Raw genomic sequence first — 16,150 nt, 5'->3', positions numbered from 1 at the left:
GTTCAATGCTATTTATGATATTCGTTAAATTCACACCCTCTTCAAAAGAGATGTAATTCAAAAAAAAAAAGGAAATTTAGGAAGATTTGTTTGCATAAATCAATTCGTGTGATTTATCTCCAATTAATGCAAATATATTTTTCATGATTATATCCTCTAACTAGAAAACTACTATTATGTATCTGTGCTTGTATTAAGTATCTTTACGATTCACAGGCAGTTATATTTCCTGATCTCATGTTTGAGTTTAAGCACTTTTGAAGGGCTTTGCAATATAAATATTAGGAATAATTTGCGCTGAGTGTATTTTCTCGTGTTTGAGATACGGCACATCCTTTTTCGTTCGACGAATAAAACACACTACTTTTGTTGGATACAGATTTCAATAATGTAGCTGAAATAGGTATAGGTACCTTGTCAGTACTAAATAACAATGCGCTGAATTCCAAGATGTGGGCATGCCAATCTCACACTGTCACAGTGTGAAAGGTAGTACAAGAAAAACATTTGAATGCATACAAGAATCTAATATTTCTAACAAGCTCGGAGTCACAGTTTGTGGCCTCTGAAATTTACCGAATAACAGCAGGTGGTCGCATATTTCACAATTCTTGCTGTGCAAAATAAGTACGCGTACTTTGTATTGGATTAATTTTCCACTTTTTAAGTAATAAAGCTTTTTTAAAATAAAAGCAATGAAAATACGTACTTACATACATATTTATAGTACAAAGACCCATGAGTAGTTTGCATCTACATATTTTAATCTAATTGGTCGTTTTCACACTGGAACATTTCTGCCACGACAACAACTCAGTTTGTTGGCAAGAGAGGCAGTGCGGTGAGGTAAAGTTTCTCAAAAAGTTCTTCTGGTTCTCTCTTTTCTTGCTGTCTATTCGAAGTAAAGGTCCTATTAGTGGTGCCATACCCAAACCATAACCATTTCTTGACCGTTTTCTTAAGAGCTGGATACTAAGCTTCAGAAACGGATTTATGAATATGCTGTCGAACTAATAGCTGACAAATTTAAACAAATGACGTTGCAATAAACTGAGATAGTTAAGCCGATAGTGTTTCCAATTCAGCGCTGAGCTGCCGCTTTGTTGAAAAAATCGCCCAATGTTATAATTTATATATTAGAAACGTAGTATTATTATAAAATATTTTAGTTACTTTATCATAGCAGTAATCAGTGTTGCCACGATGTCATGAAAAAATGTATCGTAAAAAAAAAAAACAAAAAATGGATCAAATGTATCTCAAGCGGATGTGGGTAACAGATGACCGGAATTTAGGAAATGTCATTAAGTAGTTTTTTTTACTACGTTCAAGCTGATTGGCCGGGCTCCGCAACGATTGGACCCAGGTTCGATGTCTGGTCCACTCAGCATCCGAAACTTATAGAAAAAGTTTTTTTTTTCTAACGTCAGGCAAAAGCAAACTTCAGAGTGTATTTTTTACATACAAATTTTTTAATTAAAATTATTTTCCATGGAAAAGTGGCGTAAAATTGCAAATATCTCCATTTGTATTAAAACAACAAATTGACAAAGAAGCTCGAACAATTATTTTTCACTATTTTTATTAACGGTATACATAAGTATGTATCTACGTACTCTAAATTAATTAAACACCACTTTGAGTTCATTTTTTCTAGATCTCGTTGCCTTATTGTCTATCTCTTATTTTAGTAATGGTTCTCGATAATACACCCTTACATGACCCGAATGGTGCTCTTTCTTTTTTAACTCACAAAAAAAGAAATCACAATTGATTGCTCTTGAATTTAGGTGGAGTGAGGAGGAAAATGGAAATTTTATTCGTCAGTTTGTTTGAAAATACGCTTCCCAAAACAAATAGGGGAAGTTTTAAGAAAGAAAATTAAAGTTTAATAAACAGGCTATCTGATCCATATGGTCGCCTGATTGAAAAAAAATTTCAAGCCCTTGGATTAAAAAAGGAAAAAAATTACCAAATTATAATTGTTTTGACATATCGTCATCTAAAATACAGAAAGACGTAACAGCATAGTAACTGAAATGGAAAAAGTCGTGACAAATATTTTTTATTTATTTTTTCACAAAATTGTGTGTGAGTTGTAATTCGATGAAATCCATCATATCAATCAAAAACAGAATTTTGAATTTTTTATTAGTTATGACTTTTTGTATTTCAGCGACGATGTATGTTATGTCTTTTTGCATTTCAGGTGACGATATATATTATCTACCTACATTGATAGTTAAAGCCAAGTCAACAGTTTTTTTCTTTACTATCGAAACAAGATATGTACATTTTCGTAAACGCCCACTTACAACTTGTCAATTCCCATTACTTTCACGCCAACGTAGACCCTCGTTTAGAGGCTCCCGTCCACCCCTGGCAGTCCACCTGGATCATTTTGGAAATCACTGGTTTAGGCCTATAGGTTTTTACCTTCCATAACATTTGGGACATTTTAACCAGCGCTCGTTATTTTATTAAAACCCTTCATGCTTTTAGTGCAGTGATGCCTCCTTTTAGAATGGTGTGTATATTAATAACAAAACAAGATATTTGTATTTTGTGAATACTCGTATATCAATTTTTTAATTTTTACCACAAATGCGCGCCCACACAAAACCATTTTTCAATACTCGCACGCAACTGTCGTCCCTTGCTGGCCATCAATTTATACCAAATGTCATTTTGGGAGGCTTGCTACAGCTGGATCTTTTTGTTCTAATAATTACCTTTCTTTTTCTTCTTTTCGGCTGATTGGCAAGGCACCGACATGAGTGCCATACCAGATTAATACACACATTCTTATATGTAGATATGTATGTATGTACATATATATCGCCATTTGTACATCTGTATGTAGCCGAGCTGTCGCATTTCTGTAGGAAATTCATATTTTTCCATTTAGAAATTTATTATTTTTGTTGTTCAACAACAAATATGCAATTCGTATAGCTTGACATACATACATACAATACGTCTGCATGTATTTAAATATAATATACATATATCCACTCGTAAAGATCACAAAGCGTCTCGACTATGCCATTGACACGAAAATAAAATTTAATTGAATTAAATATTTTACATATAAAATACACTAATAATAAAAAACAAAAGCTTAACTACAGAACGCAGCTGTCACTTTATTTAGTATTATTATTTTTATTTTTGTTATTTTTCTTTCATCATTCATAATTGCCAATTTTTGCAAAAGATGACGTTTTCTTGTGTGAAAAAGTCCACTTAATGCGAAATGATCCAAATAATCATAATACTTTCGACCGCCTACTGCAGTGCACATAAAGCAACAAACAGCGTACAGTGGTTCAAAACCTTAAATTTTCACTAAATTTGATTTGAAAAAAATAAAATTTTGTGAAATCAAGTTTGAAAGTTTTTTGTGCGAGACTTAACTCTACATTTATGTAATTGCAATTGTAAAATATGTGCTCTCCGTGTACGCATGGTATTATGGGTTTTGGTATAACATAGTATATCCAAAGGTTAATCAAGTCAAACCAATAACTCAAAACTGATAAATTTGCAGACTCATGCTTCTGGCATGAGGCTAACGATATGATAATTTTAAATAATATATTTTTACGCAGGCGGTCAAGTACTTAAATAATAAAAAAAAAATTATATTTTTCTCATAATTATTTTTCCCGACAACTGACGGTCATAAAATACAACTATAAAATTGAGTGTCAGAAGAAGATTGCCCTGGCATTCATCAATTAGCTGTTCATTTGCATTCCTTTGATAAAAACGTTATTAATTTTTAATGTGTTTCTTTATATTCTTGATTTAAATTTAATTTTTGTATTGCGGATGACAACCACAATGTTTTCATAAACATGTAACAATATATATGCAAAATAAACTGTGTCGCGAAAAAGAAAAGTTCGAAATTTGAAAAATGTATATACATAAATGTATGTACTGGAAAAAATTTTCGCAACACTTCTGCTTGAAACGTGATGGATCATTTACATTATGCCGGATTCATAAATACCCCCGTCTCTATGTCAATGTAGAAATCCGGGAACAAGTTAAGGGAACGCCATTGTACAGACTTCTCGTTCTGGTATTGTATCATGGAATCGTGAAAAGTTCCGACTTTCTTCAAAACCAAGACGAGATCATATAAGGTGATCTCGATTCTACAACTACAAAAATTAAATGTATTTTAGTATTGTTTTAAGTGGACAATTGTCAAATTTCAGCCATAAATGAAGAGGAGGGGAAAAAGATACAAATTTCTTTACTTTTTACTCACCAACTAGCGAAAGAAAAAAATTTTGACAATCACGAACCACTCATAGCTGATGAAGCAACACCACCTTATATGAATTTTCCTCATCCAAAACTATCTGTCTGATAGTAGGACACTATTAACTAACGAGCCTAAGGGGCTCGAGTAGATTTATCAAGGGTTTTATCCAGATGACAGTTTCCACAAGGCTCTTATCAAGGATAATTTCCAGATGTTGACGTCGCCAGAACACTCTTGTGAAAGGTAAAAAAAAAATAAATTTTGCAGTCTTATGCTATGTAACGACCCCATACAAACCGCGACTAAAAGTAGTAAATGGGCACCGATTTCACTGAAACTTCCTTTATGCTCTTCTTACACTTGAAAGAGATGGAATATGGAAAAATGGTGAAGATTGGTAATTTGCCATGCCCTACACACTCGTGGGCGGAAATATTAAATATGATCCGATTTAAATAAAACTCAGTTTTTATATTTGTATGAACTTAAAAAGTATAACTCCGAAACGTCTCCACAACGAAACGTCCGAGAACAGACTGAGGCTGATCGCTTCGCCGGGGCCCGAAACATGGTAATATGTAAAACTAGGTTCCAGCATGAAAACATCCATCAAGCTATATGGGTCTCTCCCGATCGAAAAAGGAAAAACCAAATAGACTATGTTGTGATAGACGGAAGACATTCTTCCAGTGTTTTAGTCGTACGTACACTCCGACTGGCCAGGCTTAAAAACTACAAAGCTGCTAGCTGAGCTATTCAAGTACGGCGGCGAGTAGCTGATAAGGTGCATGCATCAACTTTAATGCAGAATATGGTCAGATGAACGCATGCCCGACGACTGGAATTTAAGTGTGCTCTTCCCAATCCACAAGACAGGCGACCCCGCCATACGCGCTAACTACTGCGGGATCAGCCTTCTAAGCATAGGTTACAAGGTCTGGTCGAGTGTATTGTGTGAAAAACCGAAGCCCACCGTCGACGAACTGTTTGGACCTTATCAGCCTGGCTTAAGACCTGGCAAATCCACCATAGATCAGGTATCCACAATATGCCTAATCTTGGAAAAAAAACTGGCGATAATAGGATCGACACACACCATATATTTGTCGATTTCAAAGGCGCTTTCGACGGCACGAAAAGAAGTTGCCGCGATGTCTTAATTTCATATCCCAGCGAAACTAATTCGGCTGTGTAAAATGACGTTGAGCAATACCACCAGATCCGTCAGAATTGGGAAAGACTTCTCCGAGCCGTTTGATATCAAAGGAGGTTTCTTTTCGTGTGATTTCTTTAATCTAATGATGAAAAAGATAATAAGAGCCGCAGAACTGAACCGATCAGGCACAATACTTTACAAGAGCGTACAATTGCTGCCCATTAATGGCAACGGAGAATCAATTTTGCGAGCAAGTGCTACTTTGGACTGAGTAGGCAGTTGAGAAGTAAAGTCCTCTCTCGTCGTAAAAAATCACACTATAAGTCACTCATCATGCCTGTGCTGGTGTATGGCGCGAAGACATGGACAATGAAAATATCTGATGAAGCGTCTCTTGGAGTTTTCGAGAGAAAGATTCTGCGAAAGATTTCCAAGCCTTTACGCGTCGGCTATGGCGAATACCTCAAACGATTTAACGACGAGCTGTATGAACTTTGCAACTATACGGACGTAGTGCAGCTTATGAAAAGACAGCGGCTCCGCTGGCTTAGCCATGTCATTCGATTGACAACAACGCTCCATCTCTGCTAGTATTCAACTCGGAACCAGCTCGTGGAAAGACCAGATGGAGAAGAACTAGGCTTCACTTGGCATTTCCAATTGGCGTCAGTTGGCATAAAAGAGACACGACTGGTGCGCGTTGTTGAACTTGGCGCCAAATAAGAAGGAGATGATAAATAAATCCGTAAATACGAGTAACAAATTATGTCATTCAACTTCTAAGTCTAAAGTCCAAAACTAGTTTCAAAATGCTTAGCAATCTAGCACATGTTTTGTTGCCTTTCCAACAACAAAATGCGTGCTTGATTGCTACGTAGCAACTTTACAACTAAAATGCTACTCAACGTGAACTCCCTTAATACGAATTACAAAGAAAACTTATCCGCCTTTTTGACGGAACGTGACGCATTTGATAGATTTATGTCAGTGTATACGAGTATGCAAATTTAAGTATGCACATATTTTAAACAATTTTATTACTGGTTAGACACTGCCGCCATTGGGCCCATTACTTCCTTCCGCCCACAGCAATAACTAAGCGCCATTGCGCCAGCCGGGTGGTGGATTTCCAAAACAGATCTACATTCTACAAGTATGTGCATATATGTACGTGCATAGATATATATGTATGTACATACATATATATGGTTGTGTGTACATTCATGTTCATTTTAAAGACATTTTAATGTTTACGAGTATGCACATTGTATTATTTACCAGTTCATGACGCACTCCACTTATGGACTGTGCGTACACACACAACATTTTTTTATTTTTATTTTTGCTTGATAATTAAATTCATTTTAACGATTCATTCACCTGATGGTTGCGGTTGTGTGACGACATTTATTGAATTTTAAAATGCAATTAAAGTTGCCCATTTTCCAAAACCAGACGTTATAAACAATTAGAAACACACGTATGCCTGTATATACATTAGGGTGGTCCAAAAACAGTAAAGTCGGAATTGTAATGCTCTCACCCCCTAGGATTGTTCTATGTCGAAAAAAAGTATACCCCTATTTTTTTATTTTTAAATCAAAAAGTATATAGAGGTCGCTCAAAGCGCTTAAAGTTTTCCATGTATTTTTATATGGGAAAAGTAAATTTTTTCGTAGGAACGGTATAAAATTCTTGAAAATCAATATTTTTCGATCGGAAAACTCATATGAGTGTCTAGACAGCAGGATATTGAGGTTAATTGCATGCTTGATGAAATGACCCCCCCCCCCCCCCAACTCTCCTGAAATTAACACGATAGGTATACCAATGGCCAACATCAAACAGTTTGTTAGATATCTTATATGAATCTAAATAGTAGCCAGTGAACGCTGGAACCACTTTTAGTCCTGTGAAACCATCAATTTTATCAGGCCTTCCCATAACAGGAAACATACATCGCTGATGTTAAGTTTAAATAGGAAAGAAATGTTCTTCCTTCTAAAAATGTTTCTGTTTTAGTTCCTTAAATTTTAAAATACATTCAGTCTTCAATTCATGGCCGAGAAAAAAAAATTGTAATAGGAATATCGTACTCCGTATGAGAGTTTCTCGAGTTACCGTTCTTTCTTGACCGAAATTCTTTATTTGGGTTTAATTTAAGTATAAAATGTCTTGGTTTTTTCGTGAGTGTATGTGTGGAAAGCTCTACTCTCCAACCATTCCGAACCCTATACCACGTCCTATAAACGGCCAAAAATCAAATTTTGTTCATAACCATTTTTAATTTTAGCCCCGATTTCAAATTGTGATACATACAAGATTCGAAAGTCCTAGTACTACGACGATGTAAATCTATATTATTTCCTTCGACCAGTAGACATAATTTCCGCTCGATTTAATTTAGTACTCTGCGGAATGAAGGTAACGAAGTAGCCAACAAACTGGCTAGGAAAGGCCGATGAGCGTTTTGGGACCGGAACCATTTTGCGGACTCAGTTGGCCCTCCTCGAGACTCATAAATGATTGGCATTTATTAGGGGGGCTGATGAGATCGTAGGCCGTCAGGATATGAATCACTATTTTGAAGCCACATAATCTGACTTCTTCTTCTTTGTCTCGTTATGTTGGATTCTCTATCTCTCAATACAAATCCAACACCGAATTTGCGCTCCTTTACGTGGCAGCTGTAGTAGACGTCGCAAAGCGCCATTAAGGATCCGGACATTCCAGGTGCATGCCCTCAAATCGTAATCGTTTAAACGTTTGCCGTGCTCGTCATCAAAAGCGTGGTCTCATCCGAGGCTTTGCTGAATTTCTCCACTGGAAGTGATTTTTACGGGGCTGATGCCAAACCCAGCAACCAAATACACGTTTATATAGTGAGCCACTGGGTCCAAGACAGGCACACTTGCAGCCGCACATACTGGTAAACAGACGCTGCTGACTTCAGTGAGCCCTTAAACCGGATATGTCGGGGTGGCCCCACCGAAACTCCCTGTCTTTCTGCCGTTGTGGTTGTATCACAAAATATGTGCACTCGCATAAGTTTTGAGCACTTAAACATATCCGCAAAATTACGAAACGTTCTAATTCTCCGCAAAATACTATAGCACTAAAAAAGACTGGTCCTGTCCTAGGATCGATGCCTATCACTCGAAATTTAAAAATGAATTCTGAAGATTGATCCTCGACAGACGATTGGGGCGCCGTCGAGTGTAATTCTGACATGAAAAAGCTTTACATAAAATCCACCTGCGGTTCGAAGGCTGCACGACGTACATACATACATACATATGTATATCCTTGTAGGAACAGCTCAGCCGACCACTTACGACAGCAAAATATGTGTGCACGGAGTGTTTGCATATACATATGTATGTACCTATGTAGATATGTGCTTTTTCGCTACTTAAGACATTATATCGCTTTTGTTAAAATAGCGACAAATTTTACTTCCTAATTGTTTATATTTGTGTACATTTTTACGCTTCCTCGATAATAATTTAGTACCTGACACACTCGCATACATATGTATGTATGCACCTACACTCATTTTTATATAACGGTGCTCTCAATGAGCTTGCATTAGGTTGTGACATATTCTGTCTGAAAACAAATTTTCCACAAAAGTTTCAGAAGGTAACAAATGCCAAGATGTCTCGAATCTAGATTCGGAGTACAGTGTAAGAACTTTCACACAAGCCGACCACCAGCTTCAAGTAGATTGACGGTGCCGGCCTGTAGTTGCATGCTTTGATTTTGCCTTGAGAACTTGGTTAATTGGCTGCCCGAGGGCCGGCATATTTTTTGGTCAAATGTTTACGAACGTTGAATGAGTCCTTGTCCATTCACACTAGCTGGTAAAGGAACAAAATGTCTTAGGTGATCGAACAAAAGCTAGCGTGAGCCAAAAACGGTAAATTCTGCACACCTAACTCGATTTTAAATTATTTTGGATTATGACACTATTGAAGTAAATAAGCAAGGAATATCCTTGCTATTCGCACTTTCTTTTTTAGAGTTTAAACTTATCACACACATACATATAATTTTACTTATTTACTTCCAGTTGCCGTCCAATTATAGTTTTAAACTGGATATTCATAATCGACTAATGATACTCATATACCCAATATACCGAAAAGCATGTCAACTGCTACGAAAAATAAACGGCCTCGCTTACTATATGGAGCCGAGTACAGCTCGTCGTCTTCAGTTGTTATCCGCTCCCTAAAACTCATCTTTACGAAGCATCGTCGAAGAAGATAAAAAAAAAAACACGCCTAAACTTGCCTCCGGCATAGAGGTGCCTCAAACCCGAGCTGTCTACGGAAGATGTCCTCACGACGTAGTTCATATCGCAAACGACAGAAACCGCCTTTCGAACGATTTAAAGATAAATGTCGACAATTTACGGCTTTTATGTTCAGTAATGTTGGCATCATATTACTAGTAATCTTCTATACAATTGGAGGTAATTGAAAATCGTTAATACGAGTATTCGCATTTGGATTTTATTTTATTTACTTTTTTTTCTAAATAATTCATAAGCCCACGTGCCTTTATTCACAGGTGCCTTTATTTTTCAAGCTATTGAATTATTCGAATACGAAAGACTTAGCCCACATAAAACGATAAAACCCAATGCAACTGAAAAATGCGCGCAAAAGATTTGGGATATAACGGCACAGAACATAAGTTTCTATGGGAACGCATATTATAAGGAAAGGTAGGCTTTTGAGAATTTAGGAAAAAGTTGTTTTTAAATATAAATTCATAAATACAAGTATACATACATACATATACATATGTAAGTCTTAGATACTAAATATAAATATATTTCAATTATCTAGCACTAACTAAAATTAATATTGCAGAGTAAATGAAATTTTGCTGCAATTTCAACGAGAAATAGCGCATGAAAAGTTAATTGATCCCGACATTGACAAGCAATGGAGCTTTTCGGGTGCATTCCTTTACTCACTAACGGTTATTACAACTATAGGTGAGTGTTCTAAAGAGGTAGAGTAATATTTTAAATCAAAACGACATAATTCGAGTTTTTACTGTTCCATATGATTGCAAAGGCAAGTTTATTGTATGCTTCAAACAAAGTAAGGTGCATATTTAATTCGATTGTACAGGGTCTAGGACCACCTGTCCACCCCTCTAAAATGGAGGGAACGGAAGTCATTTTTTTAAATTAGATATACATGTTTTTACCACAGATTCGGATTCTGTGGACAAAAATATCCAACTTTTGTTACAATCTGTTTTCACCGAAGTGCCTTTTTCAAAACTTTTCAACGTGAGTCCAGAACCAGTTAAATTTCGAAGGTCATTTAGAGGTGGAAAAGGCACTTCCGAGAAAAAAAGTTTCAAACAAAAGTTACGTGCTCTTATCCTCAGAATACGAATCTGTAGTAAAAACATACATACGTAATTAAAAAAAAAAATTACTTCCGGTCAGTTTAACCCACTTCCGGTCCAAACCGGAAAAGTTTCCGAAAAAGGTATGTGCTTTTATGGCCAAAAATCGAATCTGTGGTAAAAATATGTAAATCCCATTTAAATAAATGGACCTCCGACCAATAGATAGAGCATCCTCGACTTGGTAATTCAATTTTTTTCGATTTCCAATAAAAAACATTTTCACTCATTTAAGAATTCCAGGACGAGTTAAAGTTCGACGGTCATTTAACGATTGAAAAAGCACTTGCGAGAAAAAAGTTTCGAGGAAAAGTTTCGAATTTTTATGCTTACAATCCGAATCTGTGGTAAAAACATGTATGTAAATATATCTAAATTGAAAAAAATTTACTTCCAGTCAGTTTAACCCAATTTCGGTCGAAACCGGAAGTCGTTAATACCACCAAAAGATAGGTCAAATTTTTTCGGTTTTCATAAAAAAAAACATTTCCCACCATTTTAGAAGGTGTGGACAAGTGGTGTGAGACAAAGACGTGAGTGCCAAATACTTATGAAAGATGTATCATAATTTGTTTAGTCCACATAGTGGGTGTAAAGGCAGTTTTCGCGGCAGGAGTTCTGGGGTTTCTGGCAGTGAAGAAATTTAAAGGATCGCCGATATTCGCGCCAGCTATCGATTCTTACAGGTTTACTGACCGGACATTGTCCGACTCAATATCGCCACAGGATCCTACTGCCGCTGCTGTCTGGAGGATGAGGTGGAATCATATCAGAACTTCCTCCTCAGCTGCCCGGCATTCGATAGATTAGGATTTAAGCAGCTCGGTGCGCATTTCATCAACACTCCCGAGGGGCTCTCCGGAGTGGACATCAGTTGCTGCGGAACTTTGTTGTGAGCAGCCAGTGATTCTCTTATTTTACACACAGTTACCGTACTAAGAATTTGTGTAATGTGGTATCACAATGGACAATTAAATAATGTCTAAGTTAATCCCCCTTGCAGGGTCTGCCACAATAACCTAACCTAACCTGCCAATGCTTCGGCCCGTCGCAATTGTCTGAAGTTCACTAATTTGACTTCGTCCGGCAGCGAAAGTAGTTTCGCCATGCATAGGCTGAACAACGCCGAGGAGTAGGTCGCCCTAAAGAGCATAATGTTTATTTCTACGCAGCTCGGGCATAGCATTTCCGATTCAGGCGGGGGAGATAGCTGTTTAGTCTGTGGCACCACCCGGAACGGAATTGCGCTAAGATGCACCTGGGCTCTCTCGGCAGTTCCGCTTCGTCGATATTAACGGGCGGCGGTCGACCGCCTAGGACGATTTTGTCGTCTCGGGAGCTGAGACTCGTCCTGACTGCACCGGTGTGTAGGTGGTTAAGCGTTACTCTGTATTTTTCTGCGTCCAATGGGTGGTATATGCACGGCTCAATGTCGTGTTTCGAGTCCCGCAGGTGCCGTCTTACATGCCGTGGGGCTGATCGTTTCGAAATAAGGCATTATTGGGGTGATTTCTATGGTGGAATCCCACGAGAAACTACTTCATAGCAAGGTTTTATGCTCTTTAAAGAAAAGCTGTCGAACGTGACTTCCAAGACTTTGGGATGATTGACCGTCGGTATTCTGTTGCCATCGACGTGTACGTCCAGTTCCAGCCTGACCGCCTTTGTACATGTGGTAAATATTGTGGCGGTAGATTTCGCGGTGAATAAATTTGAAAGATCGGTGAGATAGTCATTGATTTTCCTGTCGATGTTAGAGCCCGTTGCCATTTTCGTGCCATAATCGACGTAGCTCACCAAATTAACCCCAGTTTTGCCATGTAGAGGTTAAACAGTGTGGGAGGGAGTATGCCACCTTGGGGGATCCCCTGTTTAATTCTACGGGCTTGGATTTGACGCTTTGGAATTCGACCGATGATTGGCGTCCAAACCCATATATACCGCTTCGTCCGATCCAAAAGCGAGGAGTTTAGGACGTCTTGGCAAAGGGTCACGTACTTTACCGTGTCGAATGCCTTCGACAGGTCAACCGCGACTAGGACCGTCCCTTCACAGGCTCGACATTGGTTCAGACCTACGCTTATCTGTGTTGTGATGGCGTTTAATGATGTGGTCGTGCTATGAATTTTTCGGAATCCATGTTGGTGTTCGCCTAGTTTCAGATGCTTCGTCAGGCTGGGGAGGAGTAGTGCTTCCACTGTCTTTCCCACTGGGGATAGGAGGCAGATTGGCCGGTAAGAGTCTCCTGCGTCCGCCTTCTTCCCTGGCTTAAGGAGGCGAATGATCCTACCCAATTTCTACATATCGGGGATGATCAGGGTAGACAGTGACAAGTTGAAAGCTGTTATCATGTACTCGACTCCTGCAGGTCCTAGCTTTTCAGCATCTTCCTGGAGATTCCGTCAGGGCATAACGCCTTGGATGCTTTGGCGTTCTTGACAGCTGCCTGCGTCTCTTCAGGGGTAATGCACGTTGGTGTGTCTCGGGGCGGAGTTTGCGTGCTTTACGTAGCGCACTACGGCGGGCTTTGTCTCTCTCCGGGTGCGCGGATTCGACGTTGTGGTATTGCCGAATGTAATGGCAAAGTTATCCTTACGTTTCGTCGGATGGGAGAGAGATTTTTCTGTCGTCCACAGTTTGCTAGCTCCGCTGAAGAGATAGCAGGGTTTGAGGTGCTCATTTCACGTTTCTGTTTATGTTCGTTTACCAGTTTACTAATGTCCTTGTTGATGCCCCTAATCCGGGGAGACTGCCGATTTCTACGGGTCCCGCCGGATTTTAGTGATCCTACCGGCTGCATTGAAGCGGTCGGCTGCTGCGTTGATAACCCTGCGTATATTGCGCTACGCGCGCACATGTTGGCGGTGGAAGGGCGTTGAATTTGCGGTCTCTGTGTTCCGTACCCCCGTTCCAGTTAGCCTTCTTGGTGTACACGTACGTACGGTTTTCGGATGTGACAAAACTCTTGGGTGGTCGACTACAATGAGCAGGGGGTCTGATGCGAGCGTAAGCACTGATTGCCATCCAATGCAATTATTTATCAGGGTGGGCATTGGTTTAGACCCTCATTTTTCTGAGATTATGGCGGTCAATGCTATAGTAGTGCTGTGCATATATTCTCGACTCTATACTGGCATTTAGCTAGTTTTAGAAGTAAGGTCATGCTGGGGAGGCTCAGGCTCTTATGTATTTTATTTAACTGTATTTTTTTATAATAATCCCCAGGCTACGGCAATATATCTCCCAAATCGGATTGGGGCAAATTAGTCACCATTTTATATGCGATCATCGGCATGCCTCTCTTCCTACTCTACCTCTCCAATATTGGCGATGTCCTGGCCAAGTCCTTCAAATGGATTTACTCCAAAGTCTGCTTGTGTCGCATTTGTCCGGGCGTTGCACGCCGTCGAATCATACGCGAACGCCGTAAAATACGACAATTGGCCATGTCAAAAGCGGTAAAGCTCAAATCTATGCGCATTTCTCTCCTAAGCATTTATAATTCTACTGCCACTCACTGACAGCTACAAGACATGGAAAGCCGATATGCGAACACCAGCAGCAGTACCAGCAAGAGCAGTGATAGCCGAAGCAGTAACAGCACTTCAGGCAGTTACTACAGTGAAGAAACTGAGAGTTCAACACAGAGCATGAGTGCGCTGGAAATTTTTGAAGAGGGGAATGATTCCGATATTGAGAGAGAAATACGTATGAATACTGACGAAATTACGGTACCCTTAACGGTTTGCGTGATCATAATGATAAGGTTAGTTACAGAATAAGAAAGTTGTATGTAAATGAAATTTGAAATATGCTAAAGTGTAATGTATGTTTTCAATTATTAGTTACATATTAGCTGGTGCTATCCTTTTCAGTCGTTGGGAAGCTTGGGATTACCTGGACGGCAGCTACTTTTGCTTTATCTCGCTTAGTAGCATCGGTTTCGGGGATTTGGTACCAGGCGAACGTGTGGTATTGTGTTTCTTGCTGTAAATTTATTTGAAATCTCAATCAATAACAAGTTTCACTTGCAGATTACTGCCGATAAAGACAAAGTTGAGGTTAGTTTTATACTTTGTGCTGTTTACCTATTGCTTGGTATGGCCCTCATTGCAATGTGTTTCAATTTGATGCAGGTGTATATATTTTAATACAAATAATAATATACAAATTTATTTACTCACACACTTATTTGCAGGAACAAGTTATACACAATGTTCGAGCCATCAAACGAGCTTTCAAATCCTGTTTTCGTTGTAAGAGATGACACTATCATAAGACGCTTTTTAATACATAGTAAATCGTTAATTTTATTTAGTATTAAGTTAGGTATACATAGAAATACGAGTGTCGAAAAAAGTATAATTGTAATAACTACGAATTTAAAATTAATAATAAAAGTAATATGTATAGCGATCCGAAAGTGTTCCTCATGGTGTACAGTAAACGAAACATTTTCAAATAAATACACACTTATGCAAATAAATTTCGTATAAGTTATCAATAAACTGTATATAATGTATGACTTTGTGTTTAGTAGTGTTTTGTGATATCTTTAACTTTATAAATTTCAATGGACTATATAATATATGTCTATGTTATACCCAAGAAATTCAAAGGTTAAATGATTTATGAAAAATCCTTATAAACAACTGTAATTTTTAAGTTACTTTATTACATTTAGTATTCATAATGTCATTAAATATTTACAATAGTGTCGCCATTATCATGGTTTGCAGTGAAAATATTTAATGGCTAGATTTATTAAAAACTTTTGTATCCCAATCGCAGATAAATGTAGTCAAAATATTTTCACTAAACCAAACCATCTGACTGAATAGAATTTGAGTTGAGTATAGAAGTAAAATTAATTTCAATAGAATAACAAAATATTGCTATTTGAATTTAGAAGTATTGCTCAAAAATTATTCCCACTACTATTATGAGTTAATTTTCATACCGACATTATTGTGTTTGAGTGGGCCAACTCGGACGTTGGAAATGTGTGACGCCTTCGCAAGTTTGATTTACAGTCGAGCGCGCTTTCTCCATCATTGCGGCCGCGGTAATATTGCTGGGCGGTAAATTATGATTTACACTATATTTGCCCTTAGGTTGGCGTTCCGGTTGCTCCAATGGTGGTATTTTACATAAAATTTTATATTTAGGACATGTTGACGAGGCTTTGTTCACACATGCTTTTTTAAACTGTTGTGCTAACTTTGTGGCCACATGTGATCTACTAGGGGCTGTGAGCATGTCGAAAGCAGTTTTCTTACTCA

At 38.2% G+C, this 16,150-nt stretch overlaps 1 protein-coding gene across 3 annotated transcripts in view; it reads left to right on the top strand.

Annotated features, from left to right (window-relative positions):
- LOC118742544 (TWiK family of potassium channels protein 18) overlaps positions 1-15,284 on the top strand; it is a 38,694-nt gene extending 23,410 nt beyond the window's left edge. For 2 of the 3 annotated variants that reach the window (XM_036474693.1, XM_036474691.1), the window contains exons 2-9: positions 9,508-9,912; positions 10,011-10,167; positions 10,316-10,443; positions 14,094-14,326; positions 14,393-14,634; positions 14,714-14,840; positions 14,903-15,004; positions 15,067-15,284. In XM_036474693.1, coding sequence (XP_036330586.1) covers positions 9,774-9,912; positions 10,011-10,167; positions 10,316-10,443; positions 14,094-14,326; positions 14,393-14,634; positions 14,714-14,840; positions 14,903-15,004; positions 15,067-15,135 — 1,197 coding nt within the window. In that variant the 5' untranslated portion in view covers positions 9,508-9,773 and the 3' untranslated portion in view covers positions 15,136-15,284. The remainder of the gene's footprint in view (positions 1-9,507; positions 9,913-10,010; positions 10,168-10,315; positions 10,444-14,093; positions 14,327-14,392; positions 14,635-14,713; positions 14,841-14,902; positions 15,005-15,066) is intronic. The other variant, XM_036474694.1, reaches the window with a different exon arrangement.
- The last annotated feature ends 866 nt before the right edge of the window (positions 15,285-16,150 follow it).

This window comes from Rhagoletis pomonella, unplaced genomic scaffold (assembly GCF_013731165.1).
Source record: "Rhagoletis pomonella isolate Grant_MI unplaced genomic scaffold, Rhpom_1.0 Rhpom_scaffold_00007, whole genome shotgun sequence".
Classification (NCBI taxonomy): Eukaryota; Metazoa; Arthropoda; class Insecta; order Diptera; family Tephritidae; genus Rhagoletis; species Rhagoletis pomonella.
The sequence above is the reverse complement of the archived record's forward strand: the minus strand, read 5'-3'. Positions and strand labels throughout refer to the sequence as shown.